General features: G+C 33.2%; 4 protein-coding genes across 4 annotated transcripts; 3 read left to right on the top strand and 1 right to left on the bottom strand.

Moving 5' to 3' along the window:
• Window positions 1-45: 45 nt before the first annotated feature.
• Window positions 46-16,749, top strand: LOC148311830 (uncharacterized). Its single transcript, XM_088278048.1, has 19 exons — window positions 46-365; window positions 545-683; window positions 2,664-3,002; window positions 5,096-5,184; window positions 5,454-5,610; window positions 6,502-6,715; window positions 7,369-7,435; window positions 7,519-7,737; window positions 8,338-8,491; window positions 9,321-9,444; window positions 10,077-10,299; window positions 11,302-11,481; window positions 12,130-12,328; window positions 12,674-12,756; window positions 13,536-13,656; window positions 14,546-14,751; window positions 15,057-15,530; window positions 16,385-16,510; window positions 16,586-16,749. Exons 1-19 carry the CDS (start codon window positions 249-251, stop codon window positions 16,664-16,666), a joined length of 3,312 nt encoding a protein of 1,103 aa, XP_088134174.1. The 5' UTR covers window positions 46-248; the 3' UTR covers window positions 16,667-16,749.
• Window positions 16,664-18,091, bottom strand: LOC148311831 (aminomethyltransferase, mitochondrial). The gene has a single exon (XM_088278049.1). The coding sequence runs from the start codon at window positions 18,018-18,020 to the stop codon at window positions 16,770-16,772; it is 1,251 nt and encodes a 416-aa protein (XP_088134175.1). The 5' UTR covers window positions 18,021-18,091; the 3' UTR covers window positions 16,664-16,769.
• Window positions 18,092-19,036: 945 nt separating this feature from the next.
• On the top strand, window positions 19,037-20,096 carry LOC148311832 (COX assembly mitochondrial protein 2 homolog). Its single transcript, XM_088278274.1, has 2 exons — window positions 19,037-19,210; window positions 19,929-20,096. The coding sequence occupies exons 1-2, from the start codon at window positions 19,130-19,132 to the stop codon at window positions 20,094-20,096; spliced, it is 249 nt and encodes an 82-aa protein (XP_088134400.1). The 5' UTR covers window positions 19,037-19,129.
• Window positions 20,097-20,114: 18 nt separating this feature from the next.
• Window positions 20,115-20,755, top strand: LOC148311833 (protein Abitram). Its single transcript, XM_088278273.1, has one exon. It carries the CDS (start codon window positions 20,115-20,117, stop codon window positions 20,688-20,690), a length of 576 nt encoding a protein of 191 aa, XP_088134399.1. The 3' UTR covers window positions 20,691-20,755.
• The last annotated feature ends 127 nt before the right edge of the window (window positions 20,756-20,882 follow it).

Genomic DNA, 20,882 nt, shown 5'->3' on the forward strand with positions numbered 1-20,882 from the left:
TCATAGAAAAGGCAGCAAATAGAGATATCATAGAAAATACCAACCAAGGTCAAATTTTTGTTTACGTTGTCGGTTGCCGCTCATATTTGCGAAATGCTTTGTGACAGTTCGTAATATATATATTTCATAATTTAACCAATCGTGACTGCATAACAAAACCGGTTTCGAAGTGCATTGTAAATTAAAATTATATGGTTTTGTGTGGTTAGAAAGTGTCATGGTATCCGCTGTAATATTAAATTAAAAACATGGAGGGTCCAGGAATGAGTTTATTCAATGGTGCCGGTAGTATACATTTAAATACAAGCGGCCAGCGTCTGGAAGAGGAAGAAGCTATTGAAGATCAGAAAAGGCGCAATGAGGAGGTATTTTTGCTCTTTCCGTAATATTAAATTGTTAAAAAAATGTTAATTTGTAAAAATAGGTTTTTAATCCATGTTTTATTGTTGGCAGTTTTCAACACATTTATGATTCACATATTCTGTTTCGGATCTAGTTATCTTGCCTTGCTATATGTCATTAATTTCACGATAAAACATTTCAGCTCCAAAATGACCTCAAGAATTGTTTTGATGATTTTATTGATGACGATGATGAATCAGTCAATGACAGCTCCAATTTTATATCCATGAACAACGCTTCTCTGGCACGGTCATCCAGAAACAGTATGTTACCGAAGAAAGGTATAATATTTAATAATCTTTTACAAAAAAAAAATGCTTTTTGTTATCCAATAACTCCAATAATGTAAATGTATTGAACTACGTTTAAATATTATTATATTTTAATTTACACACTTAAGTTTTAATATTATATGATTACATAAGTTTACATACTTTTTTTAAAATACATTTTAATTTCCTCAATTGGGATAAGATGTTTTACCCAATTAATTTAAAGTGCGCCTCCGTAGTGTAATGGTCAGCACGCTCTGCTACCGTTCTATAGGTCCCGGGTTCGATTCCCAAGGGGGTTGAAATAAATATAAGTGATTTTTTCACTGTTATATTAATTCCATATTACCCTGGACTAGTACCTGAAGCGGAGGGCTGATCACCTTTCCTTCATGTGTAAACGATCAAGATTACACTGCGTTTATATGACGCAGTGCCCTATGCACCATTGGGGTGCGGATAAGGGTTTTATTATTATTATTAATTTAAAGTGCTCATATAATTAATTAATGAAACAATGGTTCTCGTTTAATTATTGAATATGGTGTATATTTGCAAATTCTTCATCAAAAATATTAATGAAAATAATATAATAAACTCAGTGGCTAGAAACAACAGCACTTTTTTTTATATTTAAGTGCATAGGATCGTCCAGTATAAGCAGGAATGCATCATGATATGCTCTGTCTTTTGTTTTAAATTTTCCCTTCAAACTCACAACAGATATTCAATTTTTTGAGGGGTAAACAGCAAAGCATTTTAAATGGTGTCAGTTTTCTTAGGTTGGCAATAGTTAGCTTTATTGGTTGCTAAAGATAAACTTTTCCCAGATACGTATAATTGAATTGGCTAATTTCAGTTCAATCCTAAATGTATATTAAAGCACTTAAAAAGTAAAAAGTTCAAACCGGTAAAGCAAAATCTTCTCTACAATACTGAAAATCTGATAGAAGTATTATATTTTTATTTAAGAGTTTCAATGAAAAAGATTTATTAGTAAATGTGTCTCCTAAAACGTGGATGTCATAAAACATCCATTATCCTTTCGTCCGCCTCCGTAGTGTAATGGTCAGCATGCTCGCCTACCGTTCTGGAGGTCCCGGGTTCGATTCCCAGGGGGGTTTAATAATATAAGTGATTTTTTTACTCTAATATTTATTCAATATTACACTGGACTGGTACCTGAAGTGGAGGGCTGATCACATTTCCTTCATGTGTAATCAATCGAGATAACACTGCGTTTATATAAAGCAGTGCCCTATGCACCATTGGGGTGCAGTAAGGGATTTATTATTATCATTATCCTTTTTTAATCCGTCGTTTTGGGATCAATATATTGTAAAAATATATTGATCCCAAAATTAGATTATTGTATAATCTTTTAGCTGCATTTTTTATATCATGATCAGTATTACCAATAAAGGTGGTGAGTGATTAAATTAGTGGACATTGTGAAATTAGGGTAAATAATAAACCTCAGATTTTAAAATTTAATAACAATCTTAAAGCACACATGTAGGTAAAACTACAAAAAAAAGAAAAAGGTTTTCTTTCTTTTTTTAAATTATAAAAAAAATCATTTACAATGTATCTTATGATAATAATAAATACGTTGTAAATACGCTGTGATGTCAAAAACCACAAAAACACCCTCCCCTCATCACTCTCATAACCTTTATCCACACCTGATGGTGCATAGGGCACTGCATCATATAAATGCAGTGTTATCTTGATCGTTAACATATGAAGGAAAGGTGATTATCCCTCCGCTACTGGTTCCAGTCCAGGGTTATATTGAATAAATATTAGAGTCAAAAAATATTATACTCCCCCCTTGGGAATCGAACCCAGGACCTCCAGTACAGTAGCCGAGCTTGCCGACCATTACCCTACCTAGGCAGACACTTCAGCGGTTAATATAGGGGCTACAAAGCTGGAGGAAAAGGGAAGATTGTTTTAATTTCTTGTTTCAACCCCTTTCGATTCCAGGTTTTGAAAATAATGCACCGCTAAATTTACAAGCCGAGCTCATGCAATCGGAGATCGCTAAAAATTACAAGACCAGCGAACAACGAGTCATCACCAATCACAGTGGAGAGAATGCTGATGTCGGCAATGGAGGCATGCACCAGATGAACTTGGGAGGTCACCGATCTTCCCAGAACACTCTGCGTGGTCACAACGGGTGCGGAGAAGGGAACAGAATACCGGTGACCAATTCACCAGTTTACTCGTCACCTCATACCGGTCAAGAGCACTTTCAGAATGAAATATTAACAGAGCACTATCAGCATTGCTATCAAGCCCCCATTACGGGAGGATATGACAGTAAGATCTATTTCTTATATTATAATTATTTTTTAAGCTGTCAATTTTTTTAAATTTAAAATAAGAATTTTTACAGCCATTTAATGTAACAAATTTCTCCTATAATTTAATTTGAAGCACTAACTTTGTGATTTTCCATTTTATAATTAAAATGTAACTTTGTTTTAAAATCACTATAAGGTGAACTTATTTGTTGCCGACGGATGTTAGAGGTCAAAATAAAATATGGAACAAAGGCAAAATAAAGGAATGGGTAAATGATCAAGAGTTAATTTTATGAAAATTGTAAAATGTATATATTCTTAATTTTTCTCTCTTTTTTGTGTGTATATTAGGTTAAAATGGTTAAAAACAATAAAAATGTATCAAAAAAGAACTCCAACGACAAGACACACAAGAGGGGCTTGGTCTATGCAAAAAAATGTTAAAAATTAAATATGTAAAAAATTATGATGAATTTAAAAAAAATATATGAAGTTACATTTTAATTATAAATATCTCCTATTCTATTCTAACCCTTGTCCGCATCCAATGGTGCATAGGGCACTGCATCTTATAGAAGCAGTGTTATCTTGGTCTTTAAATGCACAAAGGAAAGGTGATCAGCCTTCCGCTTCAGGTACCAGTTCAGGGTCATGTTAAATAAATATTAGGACTGAAGATTCACTAATATGTAATTATTTAGACGCTCTTGGTAATCGAACCTGGGACCTCCAGCATGGTAGCCTAGCACGCTAACCACTACACTATGGAGGCAGACGGAATGTAACAAATAAATATGAAAAATCTATATGATAATATAATATACAACATAATATATATAATATAATATATTTTTTCCCGTGATATGAAAAATTCATATTGTAATATGTAGTGATTTTTCTCTCATTGTGATTAAATTGAATAATTTTCATTTTAAGTCTACAAAGATTTGAGAATATTGATTAATATGTGCTTTAGGACTAGACAACTTCAAGAAAAAATTTAATGTAGTAGAAATCATGAAAAACTATAGTAACTGTTTTTTTTTTTTTTTACGAAATATGCAGTATCTTACACTGCAATGACACGTTGCTCTAAGTTCATCTCTGTTCTTTATAGAGTTAACACACTAAGAACGGGAAAGGTATTTCTACCCATTAGGTCGATTGATACTTAAGGATGGGAATGGTATTTTTACCTCCTGCACTGGCATCATTTCAAATTCAGAAAAGAAGTAATTATTTAACGTTTTTATATGAACATTATGTACCAATCTATTTATATTATCCACTGACACTTCGTGATGGAATTGCATTTTTAATATATTATTAGATTAAAACCAATATTTTTAGCTTTTCCATTTTTTTTATTTATTTGACCAGCGACCGGGTTTCGCCGTTACCGACATCATCAGACTGGTCTGATGATGTCGGTAACGGCGAAACCCGGTCGCTGGTCAAATAAAAAAAGTGGAAAAGCTAAAAATATTGGTTTTAATCTAATAATATATTAAATGTACCAATCTCTTTGTTAAGGTCTTAACTATATGTACACGATTATAAAAACACCCTTCCTTAGTGCGTTTGTGCACTACACGGAATTTTGCCGTCCGGCACTTCAGTTAGCATATAAAACGGATGATTGCCTTGGACTGGCTTGTGCATTTGTCTTTCTTTCTTCGGATCGGTGTGCTTGATCGGTGCGTGATCACGGTGGGCGTAAATTCGATCACGCTAAACCGTCATAGTGGCTTTTATTTTTCAAAACCGGACTGCCAGACGGTAAAATTCCTTGTAGTGCACAAGCTGCCTTAGTGTGTTAATAATTCCGAACTTTATACAAATGTCTGTTTTTATAAGCATTTTTTTACTTTTTATTATTTATATTGTTCTATTATTTAAATTATATTTTTTTGTCATTGATGTAAATATCTGAAAAGAATTATTTATAATAAACTCCTAAAATTGACATGTTTTCTTCATTCAACATGAAGTTTGATTCTTTAGAACAGATAGTAACTTGACTCAAGAACTGACTATGATTAAAAATTTTTTTTTTCAGGATAAGAAATCCCATTTATTCATTATATAATTTAACCATTCTTTTTATAGCTTTGCGACACCTTCTTGCTCAAAGCAACTCCCATCTTGTATCTGAAAACCCGAGGCAAAATGAGGACCAGTTACATGTTTTGTATCAGGTGAGAGATTTAATCTTTCTTATGTTGCATGCTTTCACATTCACCATAATATTTTTTGTTACGTCAAACTAACTTGTGCAACGATAAGGATGCATTCATGGGAACTTTTCTGCATGTGCCCTTGTGATAAGAAAACCGCGGAAAACACATCAGGAGAAGATGCACTATTACTAGCTTTGCAACACAATACCAATTCTTCCACTCCAATTTAAAGTGTTATGTTATTGTGTGTCATGTTAAGTAGGTTTTTAAGAGATATTGTTTTATAGATGAGAGTCCAGGAGGTCCAGAGGTTGAGCGAAGAACTGGCAGCTTGTCGGAGAGATGCAGCTGCAGCTCATGATGGACTGTATGCCAGACTGGCCGTAGCCGAAGCGGAGAGGGAGAGAGCTCAACTCTCCCTGCAGCAATCGCAAGAACTAGTCGGTGAGCAAACAAAACAATTTTTTTTTAATGTCTCTGTCACTACCAGCTTCTCAAGACTTCTTCCTTGTAATATGGCAAAAATAGAAGAAAATTGTCTTTAATACTGATCTAAATTTGGAAGCGTGTAGACCAGTTCCTCGTGTCTCGCAGTCAATTACTGAAATGTTTTCAACACATTGCTTACGGCGTGCACATATTTATGCATTTCAGAAACCTTATGTTGCGGCGGTGTGCACATTTTTGTGTATTTCAGAAACTTTATGTTGCGGCAGTATGAACATTTTTGTGCATTTCGATTACTTTCAACTTCATATATAAAAAAACACGTAACGTCTAATTCCTTGTCATGTTTGCTTTGCTGTTTAGCGGATAGGTATCGCTTTAATACAAAAATATAATTGATATTATTTTTATTGATTTTTCTGTTATCATTCTTTCAATGCGACCTTATACTGCCTTCGTCAAATTACATTTCTTTAACAAACTTCATCTGTAACCAATGTGTTACTGTAGAACGGGGCTACTTGAACTTTGATGTGTTACTTGAGCCCAGTACAAAAAAAAATGAAATCTGTATTTGGTCTACAATAATGAATGTGAATTGTGACAATAAGTGTCCCCTGTCAGGGAAACAATGAATCATGTCGATACGTTCAATATTGTAGACCAAATACAGATCTAAATTTTTTTTTTGTACTGGGCTCAAGTAACACATCAAAGTTCAAGTAGCCCCGTTCTATGGTATGTTAATTTTAACTGGTAAAAGCATCTCAAATGTTACACATTAACGGTAGTTGAATTTCTTGATTCATAATTTTTGTCGGAATTAGAATTATGTATGATTGCATTATCGTCCTCATAAATCTGTTACTTTTGTGTGTTTTTTTCCAGCCAACGGCAAACACCGTATAACCGAACTGGAACACCAAGTGTCCAGTCTGAACAACAAGTTGGGTATGCTGACGGCCAGGAATGAGGAACTCAATGCCGAAGTTACCGCCACTACGGCCAGCCTCATGGATACGCAGCGGAGACTGCAAGCTGCCAAGATGAATAAAGACTCCACTCAGTCCACCGATGCACTGTTCAAAGCCCAACAAGAAAGGTAAGCTTGCTTCCGCTTTGGTCGACTCGGATGTAAGATTGCATTTGCAAAATGCATTTTTATAAGTAAATAAATATTTTTCTTAAATTTACTTTATTTATTTTTATTCTTCTAACCCTCATCTGCACTCAATGGTAAATGGAGCATTGCGTCGTGTCGATACAGTGTTATCTTGATTGTTAATTACGTGATGGCAAAGTGAACAGTCCTGTGATTCAGGTTCCAGTACATATAAGGTTATATTGCTCACTCCTTTCAACAACGTCAAATATCAAAAAACTTGATTTTTCAGGAGAACGTTTTTAAAGTTTAAAAATATAATACAATGTATAAAAAATAAATTTCAAGCTACTTATTAAACTTTTTACTGTGCAACAGATCTTTTTAGGTAAAACCTGAATGTTTTTTCCCCATTTGAAAAATATTTAGTATAATTAAATACATTTTCTATAAAATGCAAAAACAACACTTTCTGCCCTGTAGCGGGTAAATATTAAGTTCAAAATATGCCAGTTTTGCTGAGATATATTACATTTTCTGGGCATTCCAAAAAGACGATTTTTGATATATGACGTTGTTGAAAGGAGTGAGCGATATGTAACGTTATGTTCTTACTTTTTTTTTTAAACACTTGTTTATTCTTCTGTTTCTAGGTACAAAGAAGATACAAACCAATTAGAAAAGGATCTAATGAAGGTTCGAAACAAATTGCAAGAGAAGGTAACAAATTCTGATGGTCACATCGAAATACAATGATTTTCATCCAAATTCCCATTTTATTTTATTGGTATTTTTCTGTATAGGAAAATGATAATCTGGTATTGGAGTCGCGCTATCGGGACTTGGAGAGGTCAAAAGAAGAGCTGCTCATTGAGAAAGGGTCCACAATCAACAAGTTGGCCATGGAGCTGGAGGAGGCCCAGAACAGGTTGGCGGCTAATGAATCCGCCGAACTGAAGGAGAAAATCTCGCAGCTAATTGTGGAAAGAAACACGGCTAGAATGCAGTTTAAAGACATGGCGGTCAGTATGAACATATATACTTTATAATTAAAATACAAGTTTCTTTTAAAATTACTATAAATATTTTGTTCTCAATATTATTAATATTTAAAGCATTTACTTTGTGGTTAGTCATTTTTACTTTTTTTTTCACAGAAATGTTAATTATATTATCATAAAATAATATATTAAAATATAATAATATTAATATAAGTATATAACGGTGAGTGGTTATATACTAATATTATTAACATTTTTGTAAAAAAATAAATAAGTATAAATATTTTATTACAACTTAATTATAATGTCTACCAGTTTCGAAGCTGACCGCTTCTTTTTCAAGAGTGATAAATACTAAAACACTATCTACTTAACAAAATTCTAAATATTTTGGCCGCTAGGCAAAAGGGGTATTTGATTGCATGTCATAAACAATTTTATTTTATTTAGTTATATAAGTAAGAATCATAAAATGTGCTCTTAGTCACGGGAAAACTGAGTGAAGGCGTTTTATTGTAATTTGAAATTATTCTGTATGATGAAATGTGTAAATAAATATATAAATATAATTCCAGGAAAATTCCATGAAATGTGTAAATAAATATATAAATATAATTCCAGGGAAAGCTGGAGGCGACGGCAACAGAACTGGTAGATTATAGAACTAAATATGTCAGATTACAAGAGGAACAATCTGAATTAGAAGCCGTTTTGGAACAACTATCAGAGGGAAAGGAATCCGACTCGTTTGTTCAACTCAGATCTTCCAAAACTGGTAAATAACCGGCAAAATTATTTATTGCTCTAGGAAAAATACAGTGGGACCTCTCATAAGGAGTAATTCGCATAATAAGCAAAATAAATGTGAAAAGGTTGCTCCTTCAACGAGTGACATTTCGCAAAACAAAATACAGAGAGAGGGAAGTCCCTTTTTCACGATATGTATTCACTTGTGAGCCGGGACTTCCGCGACAGTCAAAACAAAAATGTTTCACTTAACGAGTATGATTCTGGAACAAATTATGCTAGTTATGAGAGATTCCACTGTAATATGAGAGATTCCACTGTTTGATTCTGGAACAAATGCTAGTTATGAGAGATACCTCTGTAATATCAGAGATTCCACTGTATGATTTTGGAACAAATTATGCTAGTTATGAGAGATTCCACTGTAATATGAGAAATTCCACTGTTTGATTCTGGAACAAATGGTAGTTATGAGAGATATACCTCTGTAATATCAGAGATTCCACTGTATGATTTTGGAACAAATTATGCTAGTTATGAGAGATTCCACTGTAATATGAGAAATTCCACTGTTTGATTCTGGAACAAATGGTAGTTATGAGAGATATCTCTGTAATATCAGAGATTCCACTGTATGATTTTGGAACAAATTATGCTAGTTATGAGAGATTCCTCTGTAATATGAGAGATTCCACTGTATGATTCTTGAACAAATTATGCTAGTTATGAGAGATTCCATTGTAATATGAGAGATTCCACTGTATGATTCTTGAACAAATTATGCTAGTTATGAGAGATTCCACTGTAATATCATTAGAAATCAAGTTTATTTATTTTACTTATTGTTTTATTTCCAGGCAGGGGTTTTTCTTCCCAAGCTGACAAAGTAGCGTTACTCCGTAACGAGTTGTCTAAAAATGTAGCCGCACAAAAACTCAAAAAGGAACATATCGATAAATTAAATAAAACACTTCAACAAAAGTAAGTCTGTCGTCTGTAATGAGGAAAATAACAATCAAAGAATGAAGGGTTCACCAAACTTATAATTTGAAATTGAAAAAATAAAACTACGCCGCTTTCCCACAGGGGTAGGCAGAGAGAATAGAATCCCTATACACTACTTTGTCTTTACAAATATTTCCTTGCCTATTTCACGTTCATACATCTCCCAAACATACCCGCCGATTATTCCGACTCCTGATCTGACCGCTTTAAGTAATCAAGTTTTCCTCGATCTTCCTCTGCTCCTTTTTTCAACTACGTTAGCCTCATAAAATTATTTTACCGTTCTTTCCTCACCTTTTTAAAATTTTATCGATAATACTTATCTCAGCTTTGCATTACTTCCTTATTTCACCATTTGAACATCTATCATACATTGTTTTGCTGCTATTTGTCTGAGGGATCCGATTTCAAGTGCATTCAGTTTATTTTCATCATTCTTTTGCCAACTCCATGCATGAGTAATTTAACTCGTGTGTGTTTCTTATCGTTTGTAATATATACTTGCTTCATCCCCCTGTAAATGTCATATTCCCTTCTCAGAAAACTGCTCTGTCTCTGTTAAGATATCTATAAAAGTCCTGAATCATTTCTTTTTATTCCTCCTACAGGGATCAGTTGATAGAAACCTTCAAAGACGCAGAATTAAGGTTCAAACGGGAGATTGAAAATTTAAAGGATGCGGAGCGTAAGAAGTCGACTCAGCTGAAATCTTTACAAAGGGAATTTGAAGAACACAAGTCCGATTGCCACCCGGAACTCCTGGATGACCTGAAATTGAAATGTGCCGAACTAGAAACGGAACTAAGCAAAACAATGTCTGAACTATCATCTGTAAGTTAGCTGTTATTTTCATTATCTTATATCTAATCCTTAGCACTGATTGATAATATAAAGAGCGATATTCATGGTTTGTCGTATTACTGGAGTTCTGAAAAAAAGCTTTGTTTTTCAATATTTTTAACCTGTCCGGTAGTGAGTTTCTGCACACAAAACTGTATCTGAGGAGTGAATGTCAGAATTATCACCTGTAAGTTAGCCGTTACTATCTTTTGCTTATATCCTAATCCTTAGCACTGATTCATAAAATAATGGCAGTATTCATGGTTTGTCGTATTACTGGAGTGCTGAAAAAAAGCCTTGTTTTTCAATATTTTTAACCTGTCCGGTAGTGAGTTTCTGTAGACAAAACTGTATATGGGGAATGAGTTTTTTTTTTTACTTTTTGTAATTTTTTTGTCATAGTCAATGTTATAAGCAACATATTTTACAACATTTTTAGTGTGTCCAAATACTTTTCACAAATGTGGATTATCTTTGCTTAGGAGTTATTTTCAACATTATTGCCATCTCAACATAGATGAAGAAGAATATGGAAGTCTGGGCATTTACAGGGTTTACAACTATCATAGGCTCGGTTAATGATCATTTTGCACACATGTAACATTCACCAATTCTACCCATGATTGACAACCTGGTGGTTGTTGATTATGGGTAGAATTGGTGAACATTACACATGTGCAAAGTGATCACTGCACCTAGCCTATGACGGTCATCATGAGGCACCAATATTTAAAAGAATGAATTTAGGTCTGATTGGATAATATTTTACTGATAAGTATTTTGAAAACCACGAAGTTGAATGAAAACCTGAAGGATAGTACATTTTATTATTAATTTATATTAATATATCATTGAGTTAAAAGAAAATATATGAGATAAAATACAACTTTGCTTTTATTTTCTATCGATTGGAGCCATTTTCTAAAAAACTGAATTTTTTAACATAACGTGGTTTGTAAGTGGACTACTCATATAGCTTATTTATGTTTTTAGCTACTCTCCAAGCACTCTAGCTTGGAAGCAAAGTATGAAGAAATAAACTCTGACATGAATCGCAAAAAATCCTTAGATAGAATAACTCACATGGACATTGTCAAAGAAAGAGACAAACTTTCCTACCAACTCAAAGACGCTCAAAAACAAATAGATGAATTCAAGAATTTGTATGTTGAGGTTAGTATTAGGTATTTTGATACGCATCTGCTAATAGGGATGTGCCATCAGCTCTGATGATGAACAGTGCAGTATAATCTGGAATATTGGATAAAAGTATTGTAGCACACATGATACAATAACTCTATCAGCAAAATATTTGTGATATTTGTGTGTATTACTAGATATTCATTGGTGTCGCAGACTCTTGAGTCAGAGTTTCTGGGTTCGAACCCACTATACCACATTTTGATACCTATATTTCACTATCAGAAATTGTATGAAATTGAAGTATTCTGTAAATGATAAAAACACAAATATTTCTCTTTAAAAAAATACAGGAAGATCCAAGTCTAGATATGTATTTACATTGATTATGACCTGTCTTAACTTGTTCATGTGATTGCTTTAAACACTGTAATATTCACCATTTTACCCATCACTAAAAACTAAATTTGTTTAAACTTACCAGATATTTCATAGCATGCCTAGATTGTTTGCAAATCTTTGTAATGCTTTTTTATGTCTTTTTTTATGTGCTAAATAGCATAAAAATTTAATCAAAATTTTCCATATACAAAACATTGAAAACTGAGTTTTTTTTTGTTTACAATACTTTCATATTACTGTTTTGACTCTATAAAATATGTTTCTACTTTTTTTTCTCAGATTTGCGGGGTGAAAGATAAATTAAACAAGGATCTGAATGATTTGAAATCTCAAGACATTTATGAAGATCTCAAGAAAGAGCGTGCTCTTATCGAAGAACTTAAAATTCTCTTGGAAAAAGAGAAATGTAAAGTTACGGAACTGGAGCAAAATTTATTGGAACAACAAGTCAAGCAGTTTGATGACCATTTTAAAAATTGTAATGACACATTTCATTTTAAGCTATTCCGTGAATGTATTTTATTTAGGTTACCGTAGAACGAGGCTACTTGAACTTTGATGTGTTACTTGAGCCCAGTACAAAAAAATATTAAATCTGTATTTGGTCCACAATAATGAACGTATTAGTGTCACCTGTCAGGGAAACAATGAATCATGTCGATACTTTCATTATTGTAGACCAAATACAGATCTAAATAAGAAAAATGTACTGGGCTCAAGTAACACATCAAAGTTCAAATAGCCCCGTTCTACGATACATCAAATAAACAGTCTAGATTATATAGTTCTTCTTCATATTTAAAATCAATTTCCTTTTTTTCAGATCAACAATCTATGGAAGCTTCAAATATGACATCAAAGGAAAAAAATAACATTACTGAAAAGCATTTAGAAATAACAAATCAGGTAAATATTTTTACAATATTTATGGGCAACATATCGCGATTCCAATATCTGTTTTATTATTAGTATTTATCCGCCTCTGTAGTATAGTGGTTAGCACGCTTGGCTACCAATTCTCCGGGAGGTCAAAATAAATATGAGTGATTTTACAAATTTTTATCTGATATTTTGAACTAATGTCCCAAGCACAAGACTTCATGTAATTAACAATCAAATTAATATTGTTTCCATTTTCAATTTATGTTTTACTTTGTGAATACATACCACTATGTCTTAAAATGTATTGTGATTTATGTTTCGATGCATTCCGCATCATTTTCAAGTATCTTCACCGCATCAAAACACGTGTCGCAATAGATTTTAAGAAATAGTGATATTTACCAAGTAAAACTTTAATTTTTAAATAAATATTAGAGAGTAAATTCACTTAATTGTTTTATTTTCACCCCTCTCTGGGAATCGAACCCGGGACCTCCAAGCACGGTAGCTAAACACGCTAACCATTACACCACGGAGGCACGAACTTGTCCCTGAAGCGCAGTGATAACCTTCTCTTCATGTATGTAACAATCAAGATAACACTGCGTCTATATGATTAAATTGAAATGGATAGATATTACCACAAAGTGACTGCCGAATCGATGAAAATAACATTGTGTCTCCTGACCCAGTTCCCTATGCACCATGGGGTGCGAATTAGCGTCTGAAGATGTTTTAGTATCTGGTATTTTTAATTGTTTTTTTTTCAAAGTGAAATCTCAATATATGTTACTTTTTTTCAGTTTAAAGAAGAAAATAAACGCCTCAGAGAGTTGTGCGAAGAGCAAACTCTTCAGTTGAATAAGCTACTTCTTGAACTAGAGGAATCTAAAAAAATGATCATAAAATTGAATACAGAAGTTGGTAAGTCAAAAATGCTGTTGTTAGACTATTTATTTAATTTTCAAGGTAAATTCTTTGCATAATAAACTATGTACTAAATGTTCTTTATGTTTCATAACTTTTTCGTCTAATCGAGGCCAAGTTGCCGTACCACACCTAAAAATGTTTCACTTCAAAAATCTCATAAATAAACTTGTTTATAAATCAAGCCTGCGATATGTGCAATGTAATGCTATATGTACATCAATAATGTTTCTTTTAATATGTTTAAGAGAAATATTGTTGATGTTTATTTGACTAGTTGTAAAAGAAAATCAGTATTATTTGATAAAAACATGTAATGTAAGTTTATTATGTAGTTATACTTTTATATTATTTATTGATTCGGCATTAACTTTGTGGAATGACATGATTATTTTAATAAAAATTAAACACTTGAATAATCCACTGAATTGAGTTTTATTTTTATTTACGACTAGTTTCGAAAACGACAATTGTTTTCATCTTCTGGTACAGATTAAAACTCAATTTAATTTGTACCAGAAGATGAAAACAATTGTCGTTTTTGAAACTAGTCGTAAATAAAAATAAAACTCAATTCAGTGGATTATTCAAGTGTTATACTTTTATGTACATGACAGTTTATTTTTATTTTTAGATTACTTTAGTGAAAACCTCTAATTGGAATGTTGTTTTTAAAATTTTATTATATTATGTTATTTTTGTTAAATATTCTGTTGGTTTTCCAATAAATAAATAAATAAAGTGATATGATCTAGACTTGCATATTCCCATCTCAATATATTCATCTATTTTTAGAAATTCAATAAATTATTTATCATCTTTAATAAACAGTAAAGTCATGATAAAAGCCAATTTCATTTTCATTTTAAAATTTGATTTCTTTCAGAATTACAGAGCGAGAGAGATAAACTAATTGCCGATCTGAAGGAGAAAGGGAAACAGTTTGAGCAGTACATACAATCACAGCAGGCCAAACTAATGAACAAAAGAGACAACAGTACTTCGCCAATGCCAGTTGTTAGGGATGAAATCATAATTACTACTAACCCTACCGCAATCAACAACCTCGGCAAAACTAATATCACTCAACAGGTACCTAAAATCAATTTCATTTGTTTTGTATTATTCTTTTTCTTCTTAATGAGCCCTCTGATCTCCACTGCTGGATATAGGCCTTTCCCTTCTCTTCATTTCCTCTGGTTGGTTGCTGCTTGCAGCCAGTTTTTACTCCCCACAGCGACTATGTTGTCGGACCATCTCTTTTGGGGTCTTCCGACACCTCTTTTGTTCTCCCAAGGTCTCCATTGTAGAATTCTTGGGGTCCATCTTGTTTTGCATTATAATCTTTAAAAGGTTTTGTGACCTGTTTAATAAACATCATCTGTTTTAATCCTCAGGTCAATGTGAGAATGGAAGAAATAGTTAGGGAAGAAGTCGCCCAACATTTTGCCAAGGAGATTAAAAAAGCAGAAAATCACTTCAGGGAAAAGCTATCCGAACTAGAAGAACAATATAGTAGCAATGTCACTCAACTCGGTGATGTGTTAAAACTCAAAACCAGAGAAGTGGCTTCCCTACAGGGTGTCATTGTAACCGAGAGAGCAAAACTTCAAGAAGTTTTTGCTAAATTAGAGGAATATGAAAGTATGAATATCAGAAATGAATTGGTAAAAGAGGAGTACAAAAGAAGTTTGGAAAAATATCATCAACGAATCAATACCCTGAATACCGATATAGAAAATATTAAAAATCAAAAGAAGAATATAGTTGAAGCTACACAATTAAAAGATAAGTTTGTAGAAACTCTTAGAGATTTTGAAAGGCTGAAAGAAAAATATAGAATATTAAAGAAGACAGCTATTAAATATAAGGTACTGATTTTTAAATCTACATTAAAACCATTTATATATATTGAAAAATTTATGCTTCAATCTTTTAACATTAAAAAACATAAATTGAATGATTATTGATATCTGGTATTGGACATAATTTTCAAGAAGGTTCAGGATTTGGGTAAAGCGGTGGGTCAATCCAGATATGATAAATATATTGTACATAGTTAGTATTATTAAAGGTTAGTATTATTAGTTAGTATTATTGAGTTAGTATTATTGAGGAGAGTGTTGCACTACTTGCTACTTAGTGAAAACCGTTTCAAACATACTTTGAAAGGCTGCTCATTTAGTGCTGGTAATAGACAATATAAAACGCCCAGAAATGGTTAACACAACTCCTCTGGCAACATTGATTATCACGGCTAATGATGATAGCATGTAGCAAATGGATGGCATAATGGATTTGACAAATGTTAGTAGATATAAAATAACAGTAATCGTAAATTAATCCCTTTCACTGCCTAAACACCGGGGTACTTTTAGAAAATTTGGTGACAGATTTACAAAAGTGTATTTATTTAGATTGGCAGTGACAGGTATATTGAAAGCTTTTAAATGTAAATTCACAGTAAAATCGGGATACAATTTTATATTGTTTCACATTTTCAATAAATTTCGCAACTTAGTTTTTTTTTTAATTGCTTAGCAAGAGCAGATCTGTCAGGAAGCCTAGATGCTTCTGTATCAGATCTGGGCATGCGGTGGGACAGCTTTCAATATAGTAAATTGAGGACTCGCCATATACAAATTTGATAAACAATTATCATTAGTATGGAGAACTTCTTTTGCATTTTTTTATTATTATTAATCTCTTCATTTTTTGTTTTTAGGAATACATTACAGAGAAAGATAAACACGTGGAAAGTGAACTAAAGAGAATTAAATCTAGTTATGAAAATTCATTAAGGAAAATGCAAGAAAGATTAGAAAATTGTTTAAGCGAAAAAAATGAAAAGGTTTCTATCACTCACTAAACGTATTCATTATGCACAAAAGAATTAAATAATGAATTTATTCTTCTATTTTTTTAGTCCACGCTGATGAAATTGGAATCAAAACATTCTGAAAAAATGCTTCAATCTCAAAATGGAAAAAAACAACAATTTAGCTGACAAAGGACTTTAATTATCGAGTGTTTGATACATAAACTATGTTTGATTTTGTAGGTTATAAGTTTTTATTTAATTATATACATTAATTATTTAACAATGGTTTTTATTGCTTTTTCACATAGTACTTGGCTGGTACAAAAGGCATTTTAGAGATACGACATTGAGTGTTGGCATTTCGAATGCTCACTGCTATTTTTGTGTTTAATTTCTTGAAACTCTCTTCGACATATCCCATTGCGATATTTCCCCCCAGAGAAGGGCTAGGACAACCGCTGGTTACTACTCCTATGACTTCAGAGTTGGACGGATTCAAGATTTGAGCCCCTCGACGAGCCGGGGGGCCCGTTTCTAACCTCAAACCCACCCGACGCTTGGAGACTCCATCCCGGATTTGCTTCATCACAGTTCCAGCCCCGAGAAAATCACTCTCTACTCTCCTCCTCTTTGCGACCAGCCATGCGAGATTAGCTTCAATCGGTGTGACTGTATCGTCAATATCGTTGCCATACAAGCATAATCCTGCTTCTAATCTTAGTGAATCTCTTGTACCTAACCCTGCAAGTCTCATGTTTGGTGATTTTAATAACAGCTCACAAATTGGCGCTGCATTTTCAGCCGGGATAGACACTTCGACGCCATCCTCTCCTGTGTATCCGCAACGTGTAACCCTGCAGCCTTCGATTCCTGCCACTTTCATTTCGAGAGAATTCATGAAGTACAGGTTGGAAAGATCTTTAGTGCACAAATTCTGGAATGATTCAACCGCTTTAGGGCCTTGAATCGCAATCAGCGCTCGCTCCGAAACATCTAAAAATCTCACATGGACATCTTTGCCTTTAGCTTTGAATATGTCCAAATATTCTGTCATGTGATTCTTGTCATGTTCCATCCGCCCGGCATTCGATACGACATACAAATTCTCCGCGTCTACTTTTGTAACAATAAGGTCATCGAGGATTCCGCCACTTTCATTTAGGAAAACTGTCAAGGCGCTGGAACCATTTTCCATACCTTTTAGATCCACTGGACACAAGGTTTCAAACCAGGCGAGGCAATCTTTGCCTTTGATGAGGGTTTGCAACATGTGCGAAACGTCAAAAAGTGAAGCATCATTCCTGGTGTAAAGATGAGAAGCAGCTACTCCCATGTCAGAGTATTGTACAGGCAGAAGGTGTCCTGCAAAATCCACCATTTTACCACCATTTTTTATGTGAAATTCGTACAGTGATGTTTTCTTAGATTCAGCGCTACTTGTTGAGTCGCACAATACATTACTTGTATTTATTAATCTCGAGAGGGGTCTGAATCCCTCCTTTTTGGATATAATTTCAAAACACTTCCTTCGGATGAACATATTGTGTAAGGAGAATGGTACATTTAAGACTGTTTCCAAAAACTAGTTGTGTATGTTACATTGATTGATAAATATATATCTCGGGTCATGGGTTACAAATAAACATTGTTATCTGAGGAAACGAGTAAAATATTCAAAATATAATCATTGAGCCTATTATTTAACTATTTATTTAATAATGTATCAAACATAATATGCAGAAGTAATTTATCAAAACTCATCAATATATAATACCGTACATTTTGGGAAATCAATAAAGACTTGTGGGTTAGTCTCTTGATTAGATCCTCACTTTATTAAAATAAAAGTTGCTGGACTTTTTCGAAATTAGTAGCTAATTTGTAAATTTATTTGAATTAGAAACATCAATTTTAATGAAAAGAAAAAAACACATTTTTTAATTGAATTTTGAAATTAATATATTCGTCATTCTCTAAAAAAATAATCATTATACTAGGTGTAGATAATCGAGTATAAGGCATATATATGAAATTCCTACGTTTTCTTATAAGTAGGTAGGTAGTTCTGGTCAGCTAAATTTTTAAACGAAAATAGTTCTGGTCAGCTAAATTGAGAAAAAAGATTTTTTATAAATAAGCTGTATGGGGTTTTGTCCGCCTGCGTAGTGAAATAGTCAGCACGCTCGGCTACCGTACCGGAGGTCCCGGGTTCGATTCCCAGGGGCGGTAAAATGTAATATTTATTCAATATCATCCCCGGACTGATATCTGAAGCGGAGGGCTGATTACCTTTCTTCTTTCGTTATCGATCAAAATAACACTGCGTTTAATGGTGTAGTGCCCTATACAACATCGGGTGCAGATAAGGGTTTGAAGTATGGGGATCTCTTCCTAGTTCATTAACATTTATGCCGCCTCAAATAAAATTCAACCAGCTACAAATAAAGTTTACGCTTTTCACGCCAAACCACTCCAGTAGGTACCTTTAATAGGTTATAGTCGATTATAGTCTTTGGTGATAAATATTATTGTCTACTTGTCTATGATCAATTTGACAGCATTATTTTTAATAATCGTCCGTGGTGACGTCTATCGTGGAGATATCATTTTTTTATATTTCTGCATGCTCTTTAAGTAAAGAAAATAGTAATGCATACAGATTTATCGCTGCACTTGCATACTGAAGAGTGCAATAAACTCATACAAGCCCTAAGCCAATGCCACAAAGATGTAAGTAAATATTTCGAGGTTATGTTATTGTCAATATATGTCGTAATACACATTTATTTTGCTTTGCCCGCATTTTTTAAAAAATTAATTAGAAAAAATTAACATTGTATAAATATTATTTATTCAAAGTTATATTTAAATGACAAATTTCTGAAAACTTCATGGTATCGATTTTTTTTCTTTTTCCCGCCTTATGTGCATGGAATAATGAATAAATCAAAGAATAACATAAAACTATTTAAACCAGTATTCGATGAATCGCAACTTAATTTTCTTTAAACCCAGGTAACATTTGACGTAGTTGAATTTTTTTCTTAAAACACAGTTTTTGTATTGAAAAAATAAGTATTTCATCGAAATAAATACATGGTTTTGAAAAGAAAAGAGTTTTATAGAAAGGAGTTTAAAAAATATGTAAAGTTATTTTTCCAATATTTATTCTAAAAAATAAAAACAAAAAATCCAATGCATATTTTTTTTTAAATTTGCGTGACCTTAAGTCCGACTCTCTGCGTTGCCGGGCGCAAACTGAATTATATTATTGTAAACAAGGCCTTAGGTGAAAATGTCATAAATTTTGTTCATCCCAGCGATCCTGAAACTTTTATACAACAGGCTAAATTTGTTAAAATATTATCTTCCATTGTTTTTTTTTTCCAAATGTATTTAACCTTGTCAAATGTGTCGAGTAATACCATTCTTGTAATTTTTATTCCAGAAACAATTTCTCAGATTTTTAGGAGCCTGTAACTCAATTGATGCTGACATGGTCAGATGCTTAAAACAAGAACGAATAAGAAAAAGAGATAAGAACTACGAAGAGTCGATAATTCGCCAAAAAGCCATACTTGAACGCATGAGAAATCATATGAAAGACACTGTTTAGTATCAAAAATTTTCCGCAATGTCTTACCACAGTGAAGAATGCTTAGATGATCAAGTCAACTGTGAAGTGCCCAAAATAATGGATTCGATTGACGTCAATAATGTATATAAATCCGTAACAGATCGTTATTTTTCTCGAAGGTACTGTACTAATGTTAAAAACATTGTGGGCAACGATCATCTCTTATTGTTTCATTCGAATAAGATTTGCGTCATCACCTTGGCCCCCTCTCATCCTATTTTCAATAAAGGCGAGTTTACAGTGGACTATCTGGTCGGAAACACGGACAGAGCCAAGAATGCAGTCAAGGGAAAGGGAAAAAAGGGAGGCCAGATTTTAGACGTGAATTCTACACTTTGCAAGATTAAATGCAAAGACGGGGATGAGTTTGTTGTGTCCAGCTGCATTCGAGGCAAACTGATAGAAGTGAATGAAGCCTTAGTTCAGAATCCCGACCTTCTGAGGACGGATCCAGATTCCTGTGGTTACATCGCCGTAGTACTCACACTCATTTCGACTAATGTGAAATCCAAAGATGAACTTCTTTCCTCCGAGGAATATGACGCTATTTTAATGAATAGAAAATCACAGTAATTTTCGTTTTTTATTTTATTGAACTTATGTATATGAATAAAATGATTATTTGAGTGCTTAAACAATCTGAAGTTTTATTTTTGATTTTATATGTATATATTTTTTTAAACCCTCATCTGCACCTGATGGTGCATAGGGCACTGTGTCATATAGACGCACTGTTATCTTGATCGTTTAATACATGAAGGAAAG

This window comes from Brachycentrus maculatus, unplaced genomic scaffold (assembly GCF_059751285.1).
Source record: "Brachycentrus maculatus isolate JH-2025_06_01 unplaced genomic scaffold, ASM5975128v1 h1tg000055l, whole genome shotgun sequence".
NCBI lineage: Eukaryota > Metazoa > Arthropoda > Insecta > Trichoptera > Brachycentridae > Brachycentrus > Brachycentrus maculatus.

Bases quoted from the DNA above. Each gene is read 5' to 3' on its own strand.
- LOC148311830 (XM_088278048.1), top strand. From the start codon at position 249: ATGGAGGGTCCAGGAATGAGTTTATTCAATGGTGCCGGTAGTATACAT. The intron at 10,300-11,301 runs GTAAGTTAGCTG...TTATGTTTTTAG, and splicing joins CAATGTCTGAACTATCATCT to CTACTCTCCAAGCACTCTAG. The intron at 15,531-16,384 runs GTACTGATTTTT...TTTTGTTTTTAG, and splicing joins AGACAGCTATTAAATATAAG to GAATACATTACAGAGAAAGA.
- LOC148311831 (XM_088278049.1), bottom strand. From the start codon at position 18,020: ATGTTCATCCGAAGGAAGTGTTTTGAAATTATATCCAAAAAGGAGGGA.
- LOC148311832 (XM_088278274.1), top strand. From the start codon at position 19,130: ATGCATACAGATTTATCGCTGCACTTGCATACTGAAGAGTGCAATAAA. The intron at 19,211-19,928 runs GTAAGTAAATAT...TTTTTATTCCAG, and splicing joins TAAGCCAATGCCACAAAGAT to AAACAATTTCTCAGATTTTT.
- LOC148311833 (XM_088278273.1), top strand. From the start codon at position 20,115: ATGTCTTACCACAGTGAAGAATGCTTAGATGATCAAGTCAACTGTGAA.